This window comes from Pygocentrus nattereri, chromosome 5 (genome assembly GCF_015220715.1).
Source record: "Pygocentrus nattereri isolate fPygNat1 chromosome 5, fPygNat1.pri, whole genome shotgun sequence".
Lineage (NCBI taxonomy): Eukaryota > Metazoa > Chordata > Actinopteri > Characiformes > Serrasalmidae > Pygocentrus > Pygocentrus nattereri.
In genome coordinates, this window is record NC_051215.1 from 42,733,493 (window position 1) to 42,752,323 (window position 18,831).

Here is an 18,831-nt window from a genome sequence, read left to right on the forward strand (position 1 = left end):
GACTGTGAAAGGAAAATGAGCAAAGAAAGTGTTATTGTGTATAATACTCTGGGCCTATTTTTCAGATTAAGTGAAATATTAAAAATAATAATTTAGTTATATAAAATTCTAAACAAATTATTTTACATGATTTTATCTTTTAAACCTTAAAATTTATAATGAGCTGCAAAGGCATGTTTAAAAGTATTCAATTCACTGAAAAAATCTTGCATGCAAATTCTGAGTGTCTCATGGCAACAAAGGACTTTCATTCTGGCATGCTGCATTATAAAGTGACAGAAGGTCAGAAGCCCTTTCACAAATACTGAAAAAACTGACATTTTTATGTTATGATTAAGCTTGTTCAGTTTACTAGGTAAGGAGTATGAAACCATGAAATGTGCTTTTATAATAAGGGTTTATTTATTTTAAAAATGGATGCTTAAACTTGAGTCCTAGCAGACACGAAAATGCATATCCTAAATCTTTTAATAAAACTTTTATGAACTACCATTTTGAAAGCCTTATATTATTTATTTGTCATCACCCCATTAATGTGCCAAGTCATTAAAACCATTATGCTGCTAATGGAATAATTTATGAATGCTGTGTTGCTTGGCAACCATGGCCTACTGTTCATGAATTTCATTGCTTGGCAGAGCAATTGTTGCTTTTGGGATTAGTATTATAAATGAATAAAACTGATAAAAATTAGAACAGTAGTGCCCTGTATCACATTGTATCAAAGACTTTGTTTTGTGCCTAACAACACCCCTCAACTATGGCAAAATCATGGTAACACATGGACTTTTGGACTATTAATATAATGTTGTGAAATATGACTACATTCAGAATTTTACACTTCCACTCAAAAATTGGAATCATTGCCCAAAGGTTTGGAGAGGTGGGAAACTCCAGTCCGGGAGGGGCTGACCGCCAACACAGTGTGTTGATTTTTCCACCCAAGCAAACCTGATTATTAAAAACTTCCAGGTTTAGGGAGTGTTATGGGCAGGAAAATCACCAAACCGGGCTGGTCACTGGCCATTCAGGACCACAGCTTGCCATCCCAACCTGCACAGAAGATAGAAGCATGAACAGCTCCACATACACTCACACACGGCTCCCACATCAGATCTCTGGCAGATTGTCAGATGCACACACAAATCACATGCCCACACAAGCCAGACATAAAACACACACACACACACACACACACACACACACACACACACACACACACACACACACACACACACACACACACAAACACACACACACACACACACACACACACACAGGACAATCAGCGGAAGTTTATCTGTAATGACACCCCACCCCTGTGTGTTCTGATCAGACCCCTCCTGCTGTGAAAGGCTTGGGATCTGAGATGAGCTCTTTCTTAGGCCTGTCTCTCTCTCAGCTGGAGAGACAGTTCATTTCTCTGCTTTGCGGCTGTGCTACTACACTCCTGGCTGAGGGCTGGGGGCTCTGACTGAGCGGGCTTTCTTTACAAGGACATTATGCAGTATTCAGCCCTGCTCCATCCACACTGAGCATAGAAATGCCAACACTCCTGTGCAAACCAGGTGGCTGCATATGAGACACGGCCTTGAGTGTGAAGTTTCAGTTAATACCACCATTGTTTTACAAGGTTCTCATCACCAATTCTCTCTATATATATCTCTTTTCCTCTCTTTTGCTTTCTTGTTTTTCTTTCTCTCTCTTGCTTTCTCATTCTCTTTTCCTCTCTCTCTCTTAGTCCCCCTCTTTACTTCTCTGTCTCTCACCCCACCTCTCCCACTTCCTATTTCTCTCCCTCACTCTCTTTCACTGTCTTTCTTCCTTTCTCTTACTTTCTCTCTCCTTTTCTCTTAGTCCTTTTTGCTCTGTCTTTCTCTCGCTTTTTCCTTTGTGTTTATTGCTTTGTTTTCTGTCACTTTCTCATTCTTTTCCTTCTGTCTCTTTCTCTTTCTGCCTGTCTCTCTCATTTGCTACCTTCCTCACTCTCTTGTTCACTATGTTACTCCTTCTCTCACTCTTGTACTCCCTTTATCTTATATCCTCATTCTCTTACTCTCTCTCTTCTATACTCCCTCTTTTTCTCTCCCTTTCTCTGACACTCTTTCACTATCTCCCTCCCCCCTTTCTCTTTTTGTCTCTCTATCTCTCTCTATTTCTCTCTCTAGCTGTCTACCCATCCCTATAATCCAACCTGAGGGACAGAGTCTAAGAGGGGGACCAAAAAGGCCAGAGCACCATTTAGCACGATTTTAATGGCTTGTTGCTATCCTGAAGAAAAGAGTACACGCTGGCCGCCTGGAGGAAGGAGGAAGAAGCTGTGATGAGGAAAATTAACATACATTCAAATGGTAATGTATTTCATCGTGGTTGCCGATGCGTCATTCAAAAAGAGCCACTTATTTCCTAAAAGATTTTGCATGAGAGAGCAGAGAAATAGAGCAGAGAGAGAATGAGGAGAGGAGGAGGGAGAGGAGGAGGAGGAGGAGGAGGAGGAGGAGGAGGAGGCAATGAAATATTGCCTGATAAGACGGAGGAGCAACAGCATCAGTCCCATTACTGCATTACAGCGGGGCTCAGGACCCGTCACTGAAGCAAAATTAGTCATAACATCACAGCACTGCATACATTAGCCCAGAAATCAAATCAAAATATAAATCAGTAGGTCATGAGCAGAAATACCCTTTTCAAGACAACATAACAAACCTGACATTTTGAGTAATTAAATAAAAACAAAGCCAGAGCTGCTCTTCCGTGATCTTTGGCTCTGTGTTTGTGTGGTTTTAACACTAATAGGAAAGGGCAGTTCAAACTCTGAAAACTTACTGAGGAACAACTCACAGATCCAGTGCTAAGTTTTGTTTTGAAAACAATTTTAATTGTTTAAATTGATGTGATTTGCATTCGGGAGTTTGTGCTGCATTAGCGAGAACTGCTCTCCCGCATTTGCATTTGACAAAAGACGGCCCAGTGCACAGACGCACTGGGAATGTATACAGTACGACAACACACTCAATCATTATCCACTTTGGCATTCACTGTGCAACAGAACTCCTCCTCGTCTGCTGAAACACGCTTACAAATGCACTTAGAGCTTGGCGAAAAAGCAAACAGAAACCCCATTAAATTAATTAACTATTATAGTTAAGATTAATGAAAAATCCACATGTAATTACATAAAGCCCACTTAAGCAGGCCACCGCTCAGCGTCCTCTTTCAGATAACAAGAGCACCGAGGTAATTAGACACTGAAATTCCCAGAGAGTTGGGACACAGTGACATTTTCCATCCAAACCACACTGATATCAAACTTTCTTTGTACCTGCATCTGACATAAAGAGAACAGAGACTCAAAAAGACAGGCTCTGTCCCAATTCACCCTCTACCTAATTCACCACACCCTTGAGGTGACAGCATTTAGTAATATTGTATACTTTGCATCCCACTAGCATGTATTTAACTTAAATGGCCAGGGCCCACCAGCCAGCCTAAAGTTTTATTATACACTTCTATAACCTCAGTAGCTCAGCCAGATTGCATTTAAGCCTATGTAGCTACTGAATAATAAGCCTTATTATGTAATAAGTTTGAGCTTTTAAGGGGTTAAAAAATATTGTATTTTGTGTGTTGGGAGATGCTGTTGGGGCACCAATCACAAAATCCTAAAACAGACCACCGGAGTAGGTTGTGGAATGTTGTATATATCATACCCTATGTATCATATGCTACTGTAAAAAATGCTTAGGCCAACATAGAATGCCCTAAAATGAGTTATCTCAACAGAATTTTTATAACATTTTAATAAGTATAAATAAACTTTAACACCATGAAATGTAACAAGGACTTTTTTGGTTTCATATATATCTTGTGAGATGATTAGAAGAATGCAGGTTCAATTTATCTCCTCAATGCAGCCACACCTGATTTAACTTAATGATGTATAATGGATTAACTTAAAGAACACAAATTGTTGATTATCTGAAGTTTTTGGATGGTAACCCCAAATGCTGTTTGAGGAGAGGTCTGGAAATGGATACACTTATACATACCAACTGGCCTGAAACCCAAATTGTTATATTAACCCCTTACATGGCCAGGGCCTGCTGGCAGGCCTAAAGTTTTATTACACACTTCTATGACCTAATAACAGCTTAACCAGTGCACTGAAGTTCCTGTAACTACTGAATAATAAGCGTATGTAATAAGTCTGTGATGTTAAGAGGTTATTAATTCTGTTAGTGTTATTCTGAACAAATAAATCCCTACTGTCCAGGGAATTATATCCAAAGGTTTGTAGACACCTGGTCATCCAAGATTTCTACTGAAATTAGGTGTTTTACTGCTGAGCTTGTCCCATCTTTGCTATAGCAACAGCCTCTACTCTTCTGGGCCTGGTTTGCACTAGATGTTAGAACACTTCTATAAGGATTGGATGACATTCAACCACAAGAGCATTAGTGAAGTCAGGTAGTGATGTCGGACGATTAGTTCCGGATCACAAACGCCACTCCATTTCATTCCAAAGGTATTGGATTGAGCTCCATGGCTCCAAAGAACGCAGTTCCACTGCTAACAGCCCAGTGCTGAGGGGGCTTTACACACCTCCAAGCAATGGACATGGTGACCTTAGGCTCATCTGTGGCTCATCCATAGCGTTCTATTAGCAGTGTTTTTCTAAGGAAATTATACAAGCTGTGTGTGTGCAATTGGATGTCTTTGTCAGCAGTGCGTGAACCTTTTAGACATATAGTGTAGCTTAAATCTCAAGTGGCTCAAGTAGATAGAACACCTGCTTATGACAGCTTTTAGTTCATTATTTTATTGCTTCATCCCAGATCCAGTGAAGATGATACAGTCTCTAATGTCACCAGTAAAGACTATTTGGTTTCCTTTTTTTAAACAATTTAGATTCCATTATATCTTAACATGCAATTTTACCCACTGTTCATTATCCTGGCAAAAAAATTGTCAGATTAAATGAAAATGATAGCATAAGTTTTCCTGAATTCTTCTTGGTGTGAGTGTTTGAATCTGCTGTTGGTAGACATGCAGTCTTACCTTCCCAAAACTGCCCTTGCCAATGGCTCGGAGAATCTGGAAGTGATCAAAATTCACTGCAAAAGAAAGAAAAGAGTCATTAATAAGGCATAATGTGTAATTATTATATTTATGCCTCATTAGTGAGACATGAGGTATAATCTATGTGATTAACTCCAGTTAAGCACAGCTGCTTGTGAAGAAAATGGAGAGTAGTGGAGGTGTAAAGGGCTCAGGCTTTTATGTGCCTCCCTAATGTTTTTCCAGCTCTGCTCTGCGTTTTGCTCCATTAGCTCTTGAGGACAGGAGGCTGACTCAGACACTTCTGTTGAGGCGCTTCTGCGGCCTTCGCAAATATTAGACTAATCATAAGGCAGTGGCCTCTTGAGCACACACTCCACATTGGCTTTACTTTACTCCGTGCTGACCTCTTCTGAATGCTCAAGGAGCCTTGAAGAATTCCACTGATTCTGTCTTGTCCTCTGGGTCATAATGAGGCACTTGTCTTAAGTGCATACTGCTCTCTCTCTCTCTCTTTCTCTCTCTCTCTTTTCACGAATCCCCCAAATGTCTCTTATTATTAATGTAATAACGTGATATGTTGTCTATTTGTCAGGCCCAACGCCTGTTCCGCTACTGTGCATCTGCTGGGCTGGGACATGATTAAGTTGCTTATTCACTCGCCCCAACCAAAGGCCTGCATTACTGATGATATGGCTGACAACAAAGCAGATGTACCATGATTCTGCACGGCCTGTGTGCGCTCCCTTTAATCTCTGAGGTCAGTGCTCTCAGCCGTCATTCTCTATAAATCAATGCTTCATATCAGAAAACTCAGCCTTCAAGAGAGGCAGAGAAAAAACAGTGGAAAATACTCATCGATCTGACCTTTTCTCTTTGTCTGTCAACACTATCAGTACTTTCATTCTTTACTGGAACAAGAAAAATGAATGTCGGTAGGTGCAGCAGCACGGTTCCTCTCGCCTTTGCGCCCTTATCATTTAAAATGAATTGTTTACTGCATTAAAGAAATATTCCTTTAATGTAGTTGCTTTAATGTGCTCTTTGAGCTTTAATGGGATTTTTCAACTTGATCTCTGTCTGCTTTATCTGTGGCATACAGTCAGTTGCTACAGACAATAATTTCAATGCAATTCTGTGTAGTTACAAAAAGAAAAAACACAATTATAATGGAAGCCAAAGGTCAGTTGCAGCAGATAGGAAACTGCAAACAGCTGGAGAAGCTCTTTAGCATAATGTTCCTTTTCAACAAAGGGAATACAGAGCTAACACAACGCTCCTGTGCATGCACTCAGCATTTTTTTTTTTCAAATTACAGTGTGCTGATTTATGGGTAATGTAGTGTTGTGTAAATATGATTCATGACTAGTCATTAAGTCCTCACACAGATGACCCAGGCATTTCTCACAGAATGAAGCATTTGTGTCCACACATTTTTTCTTTTGGGATTTAATAATGCGCATATGTCTGAGAATTAGACTTCTACACATCATTAGACTCGTGCAAATCACATTGTATCTCTGTCCTTTTTTACCTCTGAAAACTCCAGTAACCCCCTTTTCATTATATTAAAATTTCATGATGAACAGACCAACAGAAATGGTCTAAAATGACTTTGAAATAAACCTTAATACACTGACTTCCATTATAACTTAAGTCCCCCTCTTGTGAACTGACCATTTTAAAGATATGAGGTCTTATATAAGCAATTAACCTACAAGTGTTTCAGTGTCACAGAACACGCTGACTGGTCACTGCTGCAGGCTTCTGAATCTTTATGCCTTAGATTTCTCCCACTCTGTCTTTGTCAGAGTTGAGATATAACGGAATACAAGTTGAAGAATCCAAAAGCGTCACAAATCCAGGGAGCAGCTGTATGTCGAGAGAATTCAAGTTTACTTCTTGTGCGCAGGTCGCAGGCATTTAACCTCTAAAGCAGTGGACTGACAGAGTTTTATAGGCCGGCTTGATGCGAAGATTAGGCCAAGCCTATACATGGCAAGTGACAGGTGTGACAGACATGAACATGTAGGGATAGACAAGAACAGGCAGAACAGAACATTCTAGGTACAGTCACAGCACAATACACACAACGTATATATAACACAGCATATAATACACATCTATAGACTCCTTCAAGATATTGGAAAAACGGGTATTCGGAATTCAGAAATGAAGTATCTGTAGTCAGTCCAAGCTACATTTTGAAAAACAGTATCCAGAATACAGTTATTTTCACATTTTTAGGAGCACATTTTTAGAATCCTTACCCACTAAATAAAAAAATATACCATCTTTAAAAGAAACGCCATCATTGCTTGTTTATTAACTGTTTTAGAATCAGTGCATATCATGTAGCAAATATGCTTGTTAGACAAACTAAAGAGAGGAACCCAATTAGCAGCTTCTTTGCAAACCGAAGTTCCCGCTAAAGCCTCAAGAGACTGATAAATCAATGGGATTAATGTGATCAGTTATTAATCTCAGCAATACTGAGGTGTTTTGAGAGATGATCAAACGAAAAATCTCAGTAGTGAACATTTTGTAAGTGGTAAGTTTAGCATCTGTGTTCTACTGGACTCTCAGGGGATCGTGGGACAACCAGTAACATCGAGCAACAATGTGAATAAAAAAATACATTTCCAATGTGCCTTTCCAAGATTTATTGTAAATGTATTGTAATTGTATACTACATATGTTCAGAGTATATAATTTCTTTATATATTGTAATGGAATACATTGCTGAATACATTTAGGACAGTGCAGTATTCAGCCATCAATACATTAGATACATGCCCAACCCTGGTCTTTGTCTTTGCTGTGTACTCTCTGTTTCACTTACAAACCTTTCATACAGATACAGATGAAATGAAAGAGAGCTTTAGGAGAGAGCTGTCATCATCGCTGTGCAGCCGTCACTCATGCGGACCCAGAGCAGACAGCAATGATCTAATCTTGCCTTTTTCATTAAGCGAGAGTGTTCTACCAAGCGAACACTGAGAAACTTTTGAGTCATCTTCAGAGAAAATGGAGCACAGCAGCCCCAATTTTATTCCACTTCAGTTTGTTTTCGGCACTATCACCAAAACAAACTTACAAGATACTTGCAAAAGCTCTCAGGCAATTAACTCCAGTGTGAAGGAAGTTTGCTTATGAAAAAGAAAGTCACTAGAAGTTCTGTTTTCCTGAATTCTGTGCTTAGAGTTTGAGAAGCTTTTCATTATTTTGCTGAACACGTGAGACTTTTATCCTTTCGATGTACAATGTAAAGACATGTTGAGAGCTTAAAGAAGTCCCTAATTACTTCACTAGAAATCCCTTCCCCCTCGAAAATGTGAGAGCTTTATAGTGGCATTTTGGCAAAACTTATTGTAATCAGTTTCATTTTTGATAGTCATTATTAGCATTTGAGACAAATATTGTATTAGAAAGATAGTTCATTTGCATTCTGCAAAGAAGAATACTTCAATTAAATAGTCTATAGACTGGAGGCTGTTGCTAGGTTACCGTAAAATTCAGTGAAATGATACACAGTGTTTTAAAAACTAGTTGTCCAGGAGATGCGAGCACTCACACAATGCCTTTCAGCCAATCATACGGCGAGGCCAGAAGTTGATTGAGAAACAATAGATTATGATTAAAATATACAATTTTAATGTGTTTAACTTGGTGTGTAGTATGTATACACTCATTTTTTCCTGCGTAATTAAAAGAACCTATATTTACGCAAAAATGACTATTGCGCAATGCAAAATAATAAAATAGCTATGTACATCACAACTCTTAAAGACATTGTAAGACTCTTAAAGAGGACGTCCACTGATTTTTCGAACATTCTATATAATTATGTAGTTAAGATGTGAACAAAGTCAATCAAAGTGGTTTGAGGTGAAATACTCCTTTCTAGTGAAACTTACAGAGCCAGAACTGTTCACAGTGGTGGTGATAGGAACCAGACATCTGAAGCGTTTAATGCCTTTAAAACAAAGCTGTCATAAACATGCTCCTTGAAGCCTGAGATATAGTTTAGCTGCGCATGTGTGTCTGCTATGGCAGCCCACAACAATGTGTTTATTACAGTAACTCACGATGCGATGACAAAAAACAATATGATGAAATCCTGCATCCCCGCTGTGCTATAGTAAATAACTCTACACTTCCCCTAACAAGTGTGCTGAATGCGCAAGACGTAGAGGAGTGCAGCTTTAGTGATGATCTTATCACAGAACCATCGCTACAAAAACCAGCAGGTCCTGCTGAGTTGGCACCACTGTGATCTGACAGAGAGAGGGGGATGGCTGGACTGGACAGAGCTGCAGTGGTTCCTGGCGTGACTCCTACTGGACTGAAGCCAATGGTGTAAGAATGGAGGCATGTTTTCCAGTGGGCTGCTAATGGCTCTCAGCATAAAGTGCTTAGTAATGGAAGCCACTAGGAAGTTTATCACAGTAAAATGCATGCAAAGGTAACATTTGCCCAGGGAATCGGATGTATCAAGTTTAGAGATCCAAAACAACAGACCTCGTCCTTGAAGGCTTATGATGATACAGATGTTAATGGCTAAGCTTCTAGTGTAAACTTCAATTCATTTCACCTTCTTTATTAACATACGCTGTTTCCTTGTCAGTTCAACCTCATTTTCAGTGGTGTCGGCGGGGGGGGCTTTTAGAAACATCAGGTTTCTAAAAGAGTTATTTGAATAACTCTGTCTTACTGTAGAGTGGGTTGTTAAAACGTATTCCGCTTCATCACTGCGAACGGCCTATTTGCTTCAGTCTAACAACTCCCTTGATATCAGGCCATTTTTCAGTGAATACATGTTATTTAATGAGTGTTACTTGCTTTTCTTTGCACTGGCATTCGCTGGTTTGTTTGGATACCAAGCATGACCTTCTTTCTTGAAAGAAGCACAGTGTTCAGATTCCTTCTTTGTTGGTGCTTGATATTTTTCTCTAGGCCTATTATATTGCATTCCGCTACCCAAATGTATGGCTATACCCGCTCTTCTATACCGCTTTGTGCAGAATTAGCACGAGTTACAGAGGAATTTATGAAAAACGTTTTTGGACACACTAAAAAAAAACACTAATAATTAGCCTCAGCTGCCATCTGCTTGACACATGGACCTATTTGGAGACTAACAACCAGCAAGCTTGAGGGGGAAAGCCCACAGCTTGAGAGGCGCACAGAGGAAGTCATTAGTAACTATCCTGGGCTTGAGATGTCGAAGCCTGTTCTGCCCTCCAGATTATTCTGACTGATGATAATGGCTACATTAGGGTGTGCTGCTTTCCCTCCACACTGCAACACACAAGTGCACACGCATCCCACTGAGCAGAAACCAGCTCTCAGGCCTGGAGCAGTGTGCATATTCATCTTATCTCCAATTCGTTTTTCTTCAGAGGCATTAGTCCACACCATGCAGATGCAGGCAGAGCAAGCCAGGAGACTGAACGAATTTACTTGGCTAGAAAACTTTGGAGATTTTCTGTCATGTTTTGGGGGAAAAACTTGCTGCTCTTTTGCTTGGCAGAGAAAAACACAAGGATCTAACTGACTTACAAGTAGCATGTGTCACAAGACTGCAAGTGACTGTAAATATCAGACTTATTATCCTCTGATGCCTCCTTCATACCATATGCCTTCTGTTAGAGACCTGAGCGAGCAATCTAGCCTGGAGAGGAACCACATGGCTCCAGCGTGGAGAAGCATCTAATGACTGATTTATCTCCTGTTTATTCCTCATCTCTGGCAGATGCTTCAAACATAAGACATTTAAAAGCAAGGCATCTCTGGAAGCAGGAACAAAACAGAACACTCTCTAATGCCTTTCTGTCAGTGCTGATAAATGTTCCCTTCCAGAAAGTGCATCCCACTTAAAACATGCAGTCTTCTAGGAAACAAGGCTCAGAGAGAATTCGCTTCACCCAAATTCACCACACCCGCACGACTATGGCACCAGTTGGGGAAATTAGAAACAGACCTCAGAGATGACTCAACACAGCTTTTCAAGCTTTTAATTCACGGACTGACTTTAAATGAAAATATACATTGTCAAATCTAATATTATTATGTATGTGAATATATGTCTATAATGTTAGATTTGATTATAATTATTTAGCCAACAATTCAGTCAATCACGAAATCTCAAATGTCACCAAATTTCTAAATTTTGAAATTTGATTCGATTCTGTTGGTACGATTCGTTATTAGTCTTAAAACACACTGAATACACAAATACGACAATTTATTGTTCTAGTCTTGCAAAGCAGACTACTGTTGGAAAGTCCGGTGCATTTTGCCAACAAACGTAATTTGACAGGAAAGACCATTTGACTGTTATGGAATGACCATAATTTGACCAGCCACAGAACTCAGTTGATGAAATCTTGTTAGTTGTGGCCATCTTACTGCGCAAAAGATATCAGATGCTGCATTTATGAATGGGTGAGGTGTCTGAGGCGGTGAGTACGAGGCAAATATACCAACATTGGGCCTGTACAAATTCTATTTTGACATTAAAAAGTCCGTAATGATTTACTAATAAGTGTAATGACGCTTAAGCATCTGTTAAAAAACGAAAGTGGTGGTCATTGGCACTTTTGCCTTATTGCATATGCATTCATAGGAGTTTCCCTCTCAAAGCACAATATACTAAAAAGCTTGTTTCATTTTTGTGCTTAAAGCATCCATTGTTTGTGCTCAGAGACAGAGAAAAGAGAGGGGTTTTTAAAACACAACTAGTTTTGATATTTCAAAAAGTAAAGATTGACCAAACATCGCATTATTTGATGAAGGAAATAAAAACCTTCAAGTCAAAGACGTTTTATTTCTGCCTATATAATGATTTGATATTTTTTTCCAAATAATTGTTAAAAGCACATGCTGAAACTCTTTAGCTCTACTAAACTCTACTTTACTAAAGCTACTTGTTACTTTATTATTCTTGTGCACTGTGGTTTCTGTGCGTTTTGGTTTATATGTGCATGTTTCTACAAGGTTATGCATAAAATATACAGTTTCCACACAATATTAGTGTGCTCACTACAGGCTTTTACACAGAATTTTACAATATCATGTTTTACAAACATAATCAGCACAATAACTCAGCAGTTCAGCTCATCTCACCAGCCAAAAATTGAGCATGTTGCAAAGCACAAAGCCTAAATAATCACTTATTTTCTTAAATTTCTGACATTTTATGTCAGTGTGAAATAATCACACACTTTCTAAGCAACTTTATTTTGTCAAAGAGTCAAAATCCTGAGAAAAAAAGTCTAATAAATCACAGTTTGAACCTAAAACATAAATGCTTTTTTTCCTCCTGCCTGCTGGAAATTGACTTTCATACAAAATGTATGTGAGCCAAACAAATGATTTTGGTCATATGTTAACTATGAAGTTGCGCCTGAGGTCATCTGTATGGAGATTCTTAGTACTTAACCTGCTAAACTGGCCACTCATACCAGCACAAGTGTTGACAGACTGTTGGTAATCAGCACCTCTCCTATTAAGTCTGGTCCTACCTACGTACTGTAATGGTTTCCCTGTCATGGCTCCTCCCTCTCCAGTCTCCTCCTATGTCTCTTCCTTAGTCCTGCTGATCTATTTGCACCTGTGTGTACTTTGCTACCCCTCCTTTCACAGGAGATTCTACTCTTGTCATTGCTATAGGTCGACCTCATGCTGCAGTTTGCCTTTGTCCGGTTTTGTATCTGTGGTGTCTGTAAGTCTGTGCAGCTTCCTGTGTTTGCCTAATTTTTATTTTTTGCAGTGTAATTTTCTTTACATTTCATAAATCTAGTCATCCTTGGGCTTAAATGCTGATTCCTTCTTCAATGCCTCCTTTTTGTAACACAGTAATGGAACAGAACAATACATCAAGCTACCAAGCTTTTTATTTGGAAATTGCCCCCAAAATGAATTCTGGCCTAAATGTAAGTGTATCTTTAATTAAATATTATTAGAATTGTCATAACATTTCAAAACTGATGTGGTTGCAGTTCCAACCTCAGATCAATACATCACAATGCACTGATGCAGTTTTATACTCCCATTACATAATATATTTCTTCCCATTTCTTTCTATAGTGCAAGCAGTTTGAGCTCATGGAGAGATTCAGAAGTAAATTGCCTTTCTAAAGTTGTGCAGGAGCTTTTTTGTCAGGTTCACGGCTCATGGTCAAAAAGTACATCTAGTGTGTCTCCCTGTTCCTTCTCAGTTGGTTAAAGAGTGTCATTATTGTCACTGAATAAATGTTCACTGGGAGGCGCAGTCATATTTGCTATTAATTATGCATACAGGAATGATGTAATTTTCATAAGCTCTTCGTTATTAATCACAATCACGAGCACAAATGCCCCCCAGACACAAACAGTGCTGCGCCAGTGCATGATGGGTAATCTGAAGGCAGCGACTCGTGAAAATTTAGGTTGGCTCACATGGATTTGAGGTTCATCGGAAGCTTAGACAAACACTGACAGAGCAATATCAGGCGTCCTCCAAGTAAAATCTGCTGCAGCCAAAAGCTTAATCTACACTAATCTATCTGTAACACACTTTCATGTGAATAACTCTTTGCTATGACAAGCATATGAGCATCAAACGTGGGTACTGCAGTTATATCGCCGCGTTTGGCCAGCAATTGGTCACGGAGGACCACAAAAACTCGCCAGATCTTCCTGGATGAAATTCTTGTCACGCACTTGTCTTTTTCTTTGACCTGTGATTTCTTTTGAGATGTGATTTAACAGTATTTATTTGGCTCAGGACTGAGATGTCATGCAGAAAGGCGAGACGAATGAGCGAGCAGGTAGCAGGGGTGGCCAGATATGCTCCTCCATAAATCACAAGACAAAGACGACCTAGCATCCGGCCTTTCTCGAGAGGAAATAACTAAGTGCTTAAGGCATCTCATGATAATCGCGAGAGCAGTCAGCCTCCAGAAACAGACCCCCCGCTGTGTCAAATAGATGCTTTTGCCAAGCATGGCACATCTTCAAGGGCAGAAAAACACAGCAACATTACAAAAAAAATGTGAGAAGAACTTGTTCCAATCACTCTTGACAGAAGCAACGTCAACTCGAGACCAGACCTGAAACACTATATTAAATAAAGCACTGTGGTTTCTGAACAACAGTCCTGTCACAAATTTTAGCTTTGTGAGGTTCACGATGTAGAGTAGCTGTTGAACATGGGTCATAGAGGTGATACTTTAATTCCGTCGTTTTTGAGGCTGTAATTTGGCATTTTTCTGCAAAAATCTTATTCACAATGGCAGTTTTTTTTTTAAATTTCTCCATAATTAAGTGGTTAAGATGCAAATAAAGTCATTTAGAGTGAAACGGTGTGAAAAGCTCTGACATCTGAAGTGCTCAACGCTTCTAAAAGCTACCTCACAACAAATGATTACAGAAGATCATGACAAATTATGCCTGACGCCTGAGACATTGTTTTAAAACAAAGCTTGAGATCAGCTTTTGGCCTCAAATGTATTTTTAAAACCCATTCATGGCAGAGAGTTATATGCAGGATATTGTAGAGCAAACTAGTATCCAAAGAAACTCCGACTTTCAGACATACCACTATTTTCCCACCATCAACTTTATATATAAAACTCAGAAGACCCTGTTACTTTTTCTTTGCAAAGGCAGTTTGACCATGTTTGGCATATGTTGCCATGATTTCCAGCACCATTCCTTCTGACATATTGAATATCTTTATTTTTTTGTTCAGTTCAATTACCGACTATTTGACCTCTCAGTGAGTTGTTTGCTTTGACAATTTACATATCAAAGAACTAACTGTTGGGCCTCTTTCATCGCTGACACATTCTGCTAACTGGCACTCAATCTAATATGACTCACCTGGAGAGCTGCCTTAGTAATATATGTATGTATAACAAAGGACACTACCCAGGTCAGTCATATCAGGCAATATATCATTAAATCATTCCTTTGTGTTTGTTCAATCAATGACCAGGCAGGTTTGCTCCCTTTAAAAGAAGAGAACATTTGTATTTCATAATGACTTCAAATCTGCCTCAGCCTTATTTCAAATTGAAACTATCTGTCCTACAATAATCAATTCAGAGCTTATGAAGAGACAATAAAACACACGGCTGTGTCAAAACAGCATCCGAAACTCATCTTCTCCAAGGACCAAAGAAAGTTACATAACGAGGAGATGAAGGTTCATTTTCTCTTTGATGCATTTAGACATCTTTAATCTGTATTGTCTTTACACTTCAAACGAATCGCAGCAGAGTATGTGGTGCGCACCACAGTTCATATGGCAACATTATCACTTGCTCAAATGAACCACACTAACAGCAATTGTGCCAGTTTGACACCTGCGTTGTCAGTCCACCTTGTAGATGTAAAGTCAGAGACGATGTGTCTGATCCACTCAGACCAGTGCAACACACACTGACACACCCCCACCACATCAGTGTTACTGCAGTGCTGAGAATTATCCACCACCGAAATTGTAGTTTTAGGCATCTAAGCAAATTTTTAAACAATCTACCTCAGCCGTGAGTTTATCACAACATACATTAGAATAAAGTCATATTCATAATTCAGATAAACATAAAAACAATATAAATTAACAAGATTTTCTCAGGTCCATATTTTTTCCTTGACACCTTCACAGCCGCCACAGAGACTTGGTAATATCATCAATTACATCATGAGCTCAATTTACTGAAGCTCTGATTGGTCAAACCCGGAGCTATATATACAAATGTAGTTCCTGTTGTACAAAACTTTTTTTTTTACTTTTTTGAAAACTAGCGACCCTTTGTGTTGTGCTAAGATACCAGGAGATACAAGTTTTTGCTTTGACTGCAACAAAAAAGGTTTAGTAGGTTTTGATAAAATAACCACAAAGTTTCAGCTGGCATATTTCAGAAATGTCAGAGAATGCCGAGCCCTTAAACTGCTTTCATTTCAGCTTTTATCTTCAGCCTCATGCATGAATGAACGCTCATACAGAGTGCACTGCTAACACCAAATCCTCACAATTCCAAGCAAACTACAAAGGAACACTGACAGGCTGCTCTCAGACTCACTCAACAGCACTATATCTCAAGATCTCACAGCAATAAAAATCTTCAATCGTGAGAGTAAAGCTATCTTTGCTGCTACACCCTGGAGGAACATAGCACCAGAGAGCCTGTGCACTTACATGCTTAACATCAATCAAGGCCAGCTATAGTGCAGCAAAACAAAACTCTAAAGCATATATTCCTAAATGGTTAGGGGAAGCAGACCTTTCCAGTCAAGCTTTTGAGACAAAATAAATCAATTGCTTTACTGAGTTTTGTGGGTTTCTTTTTTTAAATAACCCAACTAATTAGATCTTTGGCTGAAGCAGTTGATTAGACTCAACAAACAGTAGCTGTCAATGACACTATTTTTAAAAGTTCTTCCACCAGAGCCAAAGCAAGAAGATTCCTCCCACTGTTTTCCAGCTTTAAATCTATACGTCTGACACCTCTGTGTACTCAAATTACTATCATCACTGCAGCAGCTTGCATTGTTTTCTCTTTGTGTGCTGAAGGACTAATGCAGTTTAATGGTTGGCTTTCAAACCTTAGTCTCTTCTGAATATGGATGAGGGCACACACACACACACACACACACACACACACACACACATTCAGTCCACTGTCACTGGGACTGTGGCTATTTTCTCTCCGCATTTTAAATGACCCTTTGGAATTGAAATGTCAGAATGAACACAGGGGACAACAGCATCGCATGGCATAGAAAATCTCACTAGAGGTGTCCATGATAATGCCTTGTTATCCTCCCTATTTACTATTCACATGTATCACTTGTTATGTTTTGTGCTCTTTGTTCACTCTGAATGAGCTGTTATTGGTTTGGTTTTTATTTGATCTTTCCGTTTCAAAGGCGGGACATTTTCTTGGCGGTGTTTCTGAGACAGAGAGGAACCGAAGACCAAACGGCTTCAGATTTCCCACTCCGGCTGGTATCGATCGCGCGCTCCTGATAATCCCCCATCTACAAATTGGCTGACGTCTTACACTCCCTGCTCACCAAATATTATAGCTGAAGTGTGGTGTGTGTACTGCAGAGTTCTGCGTGTGCACCAACTTACATACTAGAACCCAACTGATACATCAGCTGATATTAACCCTTTTCTCAATGCTGCTGCCATAGGGCAACAATTACTTTTTTATTTGTCATTTTTATGCTATTCTTTTAAGATATTAAACTGTCAGACAGCTGTTTGAACGTTATTTGAATTTTTAGAATGTACAGAAACTTTCCATTTGGTTAAACTTCTGAACTGCTTTCAAAAACTTAAACTTTAACTTTTAAACAAAAACTTTCACTAATGAATCGGACATCACTAGCCATGCGCTGTCGTTTTCACTTTGGACTCCCTCTGCACCTCCCAGTTCTTTTGACTGTGATAATTATGTACCTTATTTCAGCCACATACTAATCCGCATACTAGAGAAGCACATTCAGTGGCAGACTGTTACAGCTGCACTGTGTTAAAGAGCACAGTGTGAGATCTTTCTTACCCACTGCTATAAGGCTCTACAACGAGTCTCTTTACTGCAGAGATGGTACTGACCTCCTGCTTCCTGAACGGTGTTGAATTAAATCACTATATCACCCCTCTTGTTAAAACACTCTGTTCAATACATCATAACCACTACTGTAAGGACACTCTGTAGACTTTAGACTGTAAATACTGTTGCAATTCCTAGTTATGTTTATACCTATTGTGTTGTAACTGTCTCATAACACTTAATGTAATACCTGCTTTCATGTAAATATAACAAATCTGTCTTACACGCTATGGAAATATGCAAAATATGCCTTGCTACTGTACCACTGAAATTCCCCTTCGGGATCAATGAAGCTAGCTAGCTTTATTGATCTCGAAGGGCAATTGCAGTGGTACAGTACCAAGAGTAGCACTGTTTCGTTTATATTATTACAGAAATTTAAGACTTGACAATCATATCAAGCATTAAAGCACTAATTAACTAAAACCACTGGAGACTGATTAATTTTTGCCCATGTAAAATTATATCGGCCTATAATATTGGTTGCTGATATTTTAGCCCCTTAAAATTGGGGGACTATATTGGTATCAGCAGATATTTGCTTAAAAACATCAGTATTGGACAAATGTTTAGATCTGATTGATAATTCAGGCAGATATTTGATGATGTATTTAAAAGAAGATCAGAATATTTAGGCGATGCTTGGTTACTGTGCTAAAATGTGATTTTTTTTTCATATTACTGCATTTGTAGTCATAAACAAATAAATGTTATACTTATCTGTTACGCTAATCTAGGTGAATCTAGTCCCAATTTATGTATTAGCATCAGTACTGGCATATATATACATGAAAAAAATGTATCAATATTTGCCCACAATTCCCACATTGATGCATCCTATTTAAAATTATAGTGACAAAACTTACACATCGGTCAGGCCCTAGTACAGTACTGGTAATTCTGGTTGTCTTGCTGGATCTTTCTGAACTCATCCACATCCCACCACACTGAGCCTCAATTACAGTGAAAATCCTCTTTTTCAATAGGACCTCCTAACAAGATAGAGAAGTCACTGGTCATTAAGTGAGTTTGACTGTGTGTATGTGAGTGTGAGAGAGAAAGCATGTCTGATTTCTCAATGCATGCACTTCCCTTGATGCTCCATGCATTGCATGGCTGACTGCATTAGAATGGGCCAGTTTTCTGGGAGCGGGAGGGTGGA

General features: G+C 39.1%; 1 protein-coding gene across 1 annotated transcript in view; it reads right to left on the minus strand.

Moving 5' to 3' along the window:
• The window catches only part of LOC108426853 (serine/threonine-protein kinase 32C), a 119,229-nt gene that overhangs the window by 77,421 nt on the left and 22,977 nt on the right, over nucleotides 1-18,831 (minus strand). Inside the window, exon 2 of the mRNA XM_017696649.2 lies at nucleotides 5,059-5,114. Coding sequence (XP_017552138.1) covers nucleotides 5,059-5,114 — 56 coding nt within the window. The remainder of the gene's footprint in view (nucleotides 1-5,058; nucleotides 5,115-18,831) is intronic.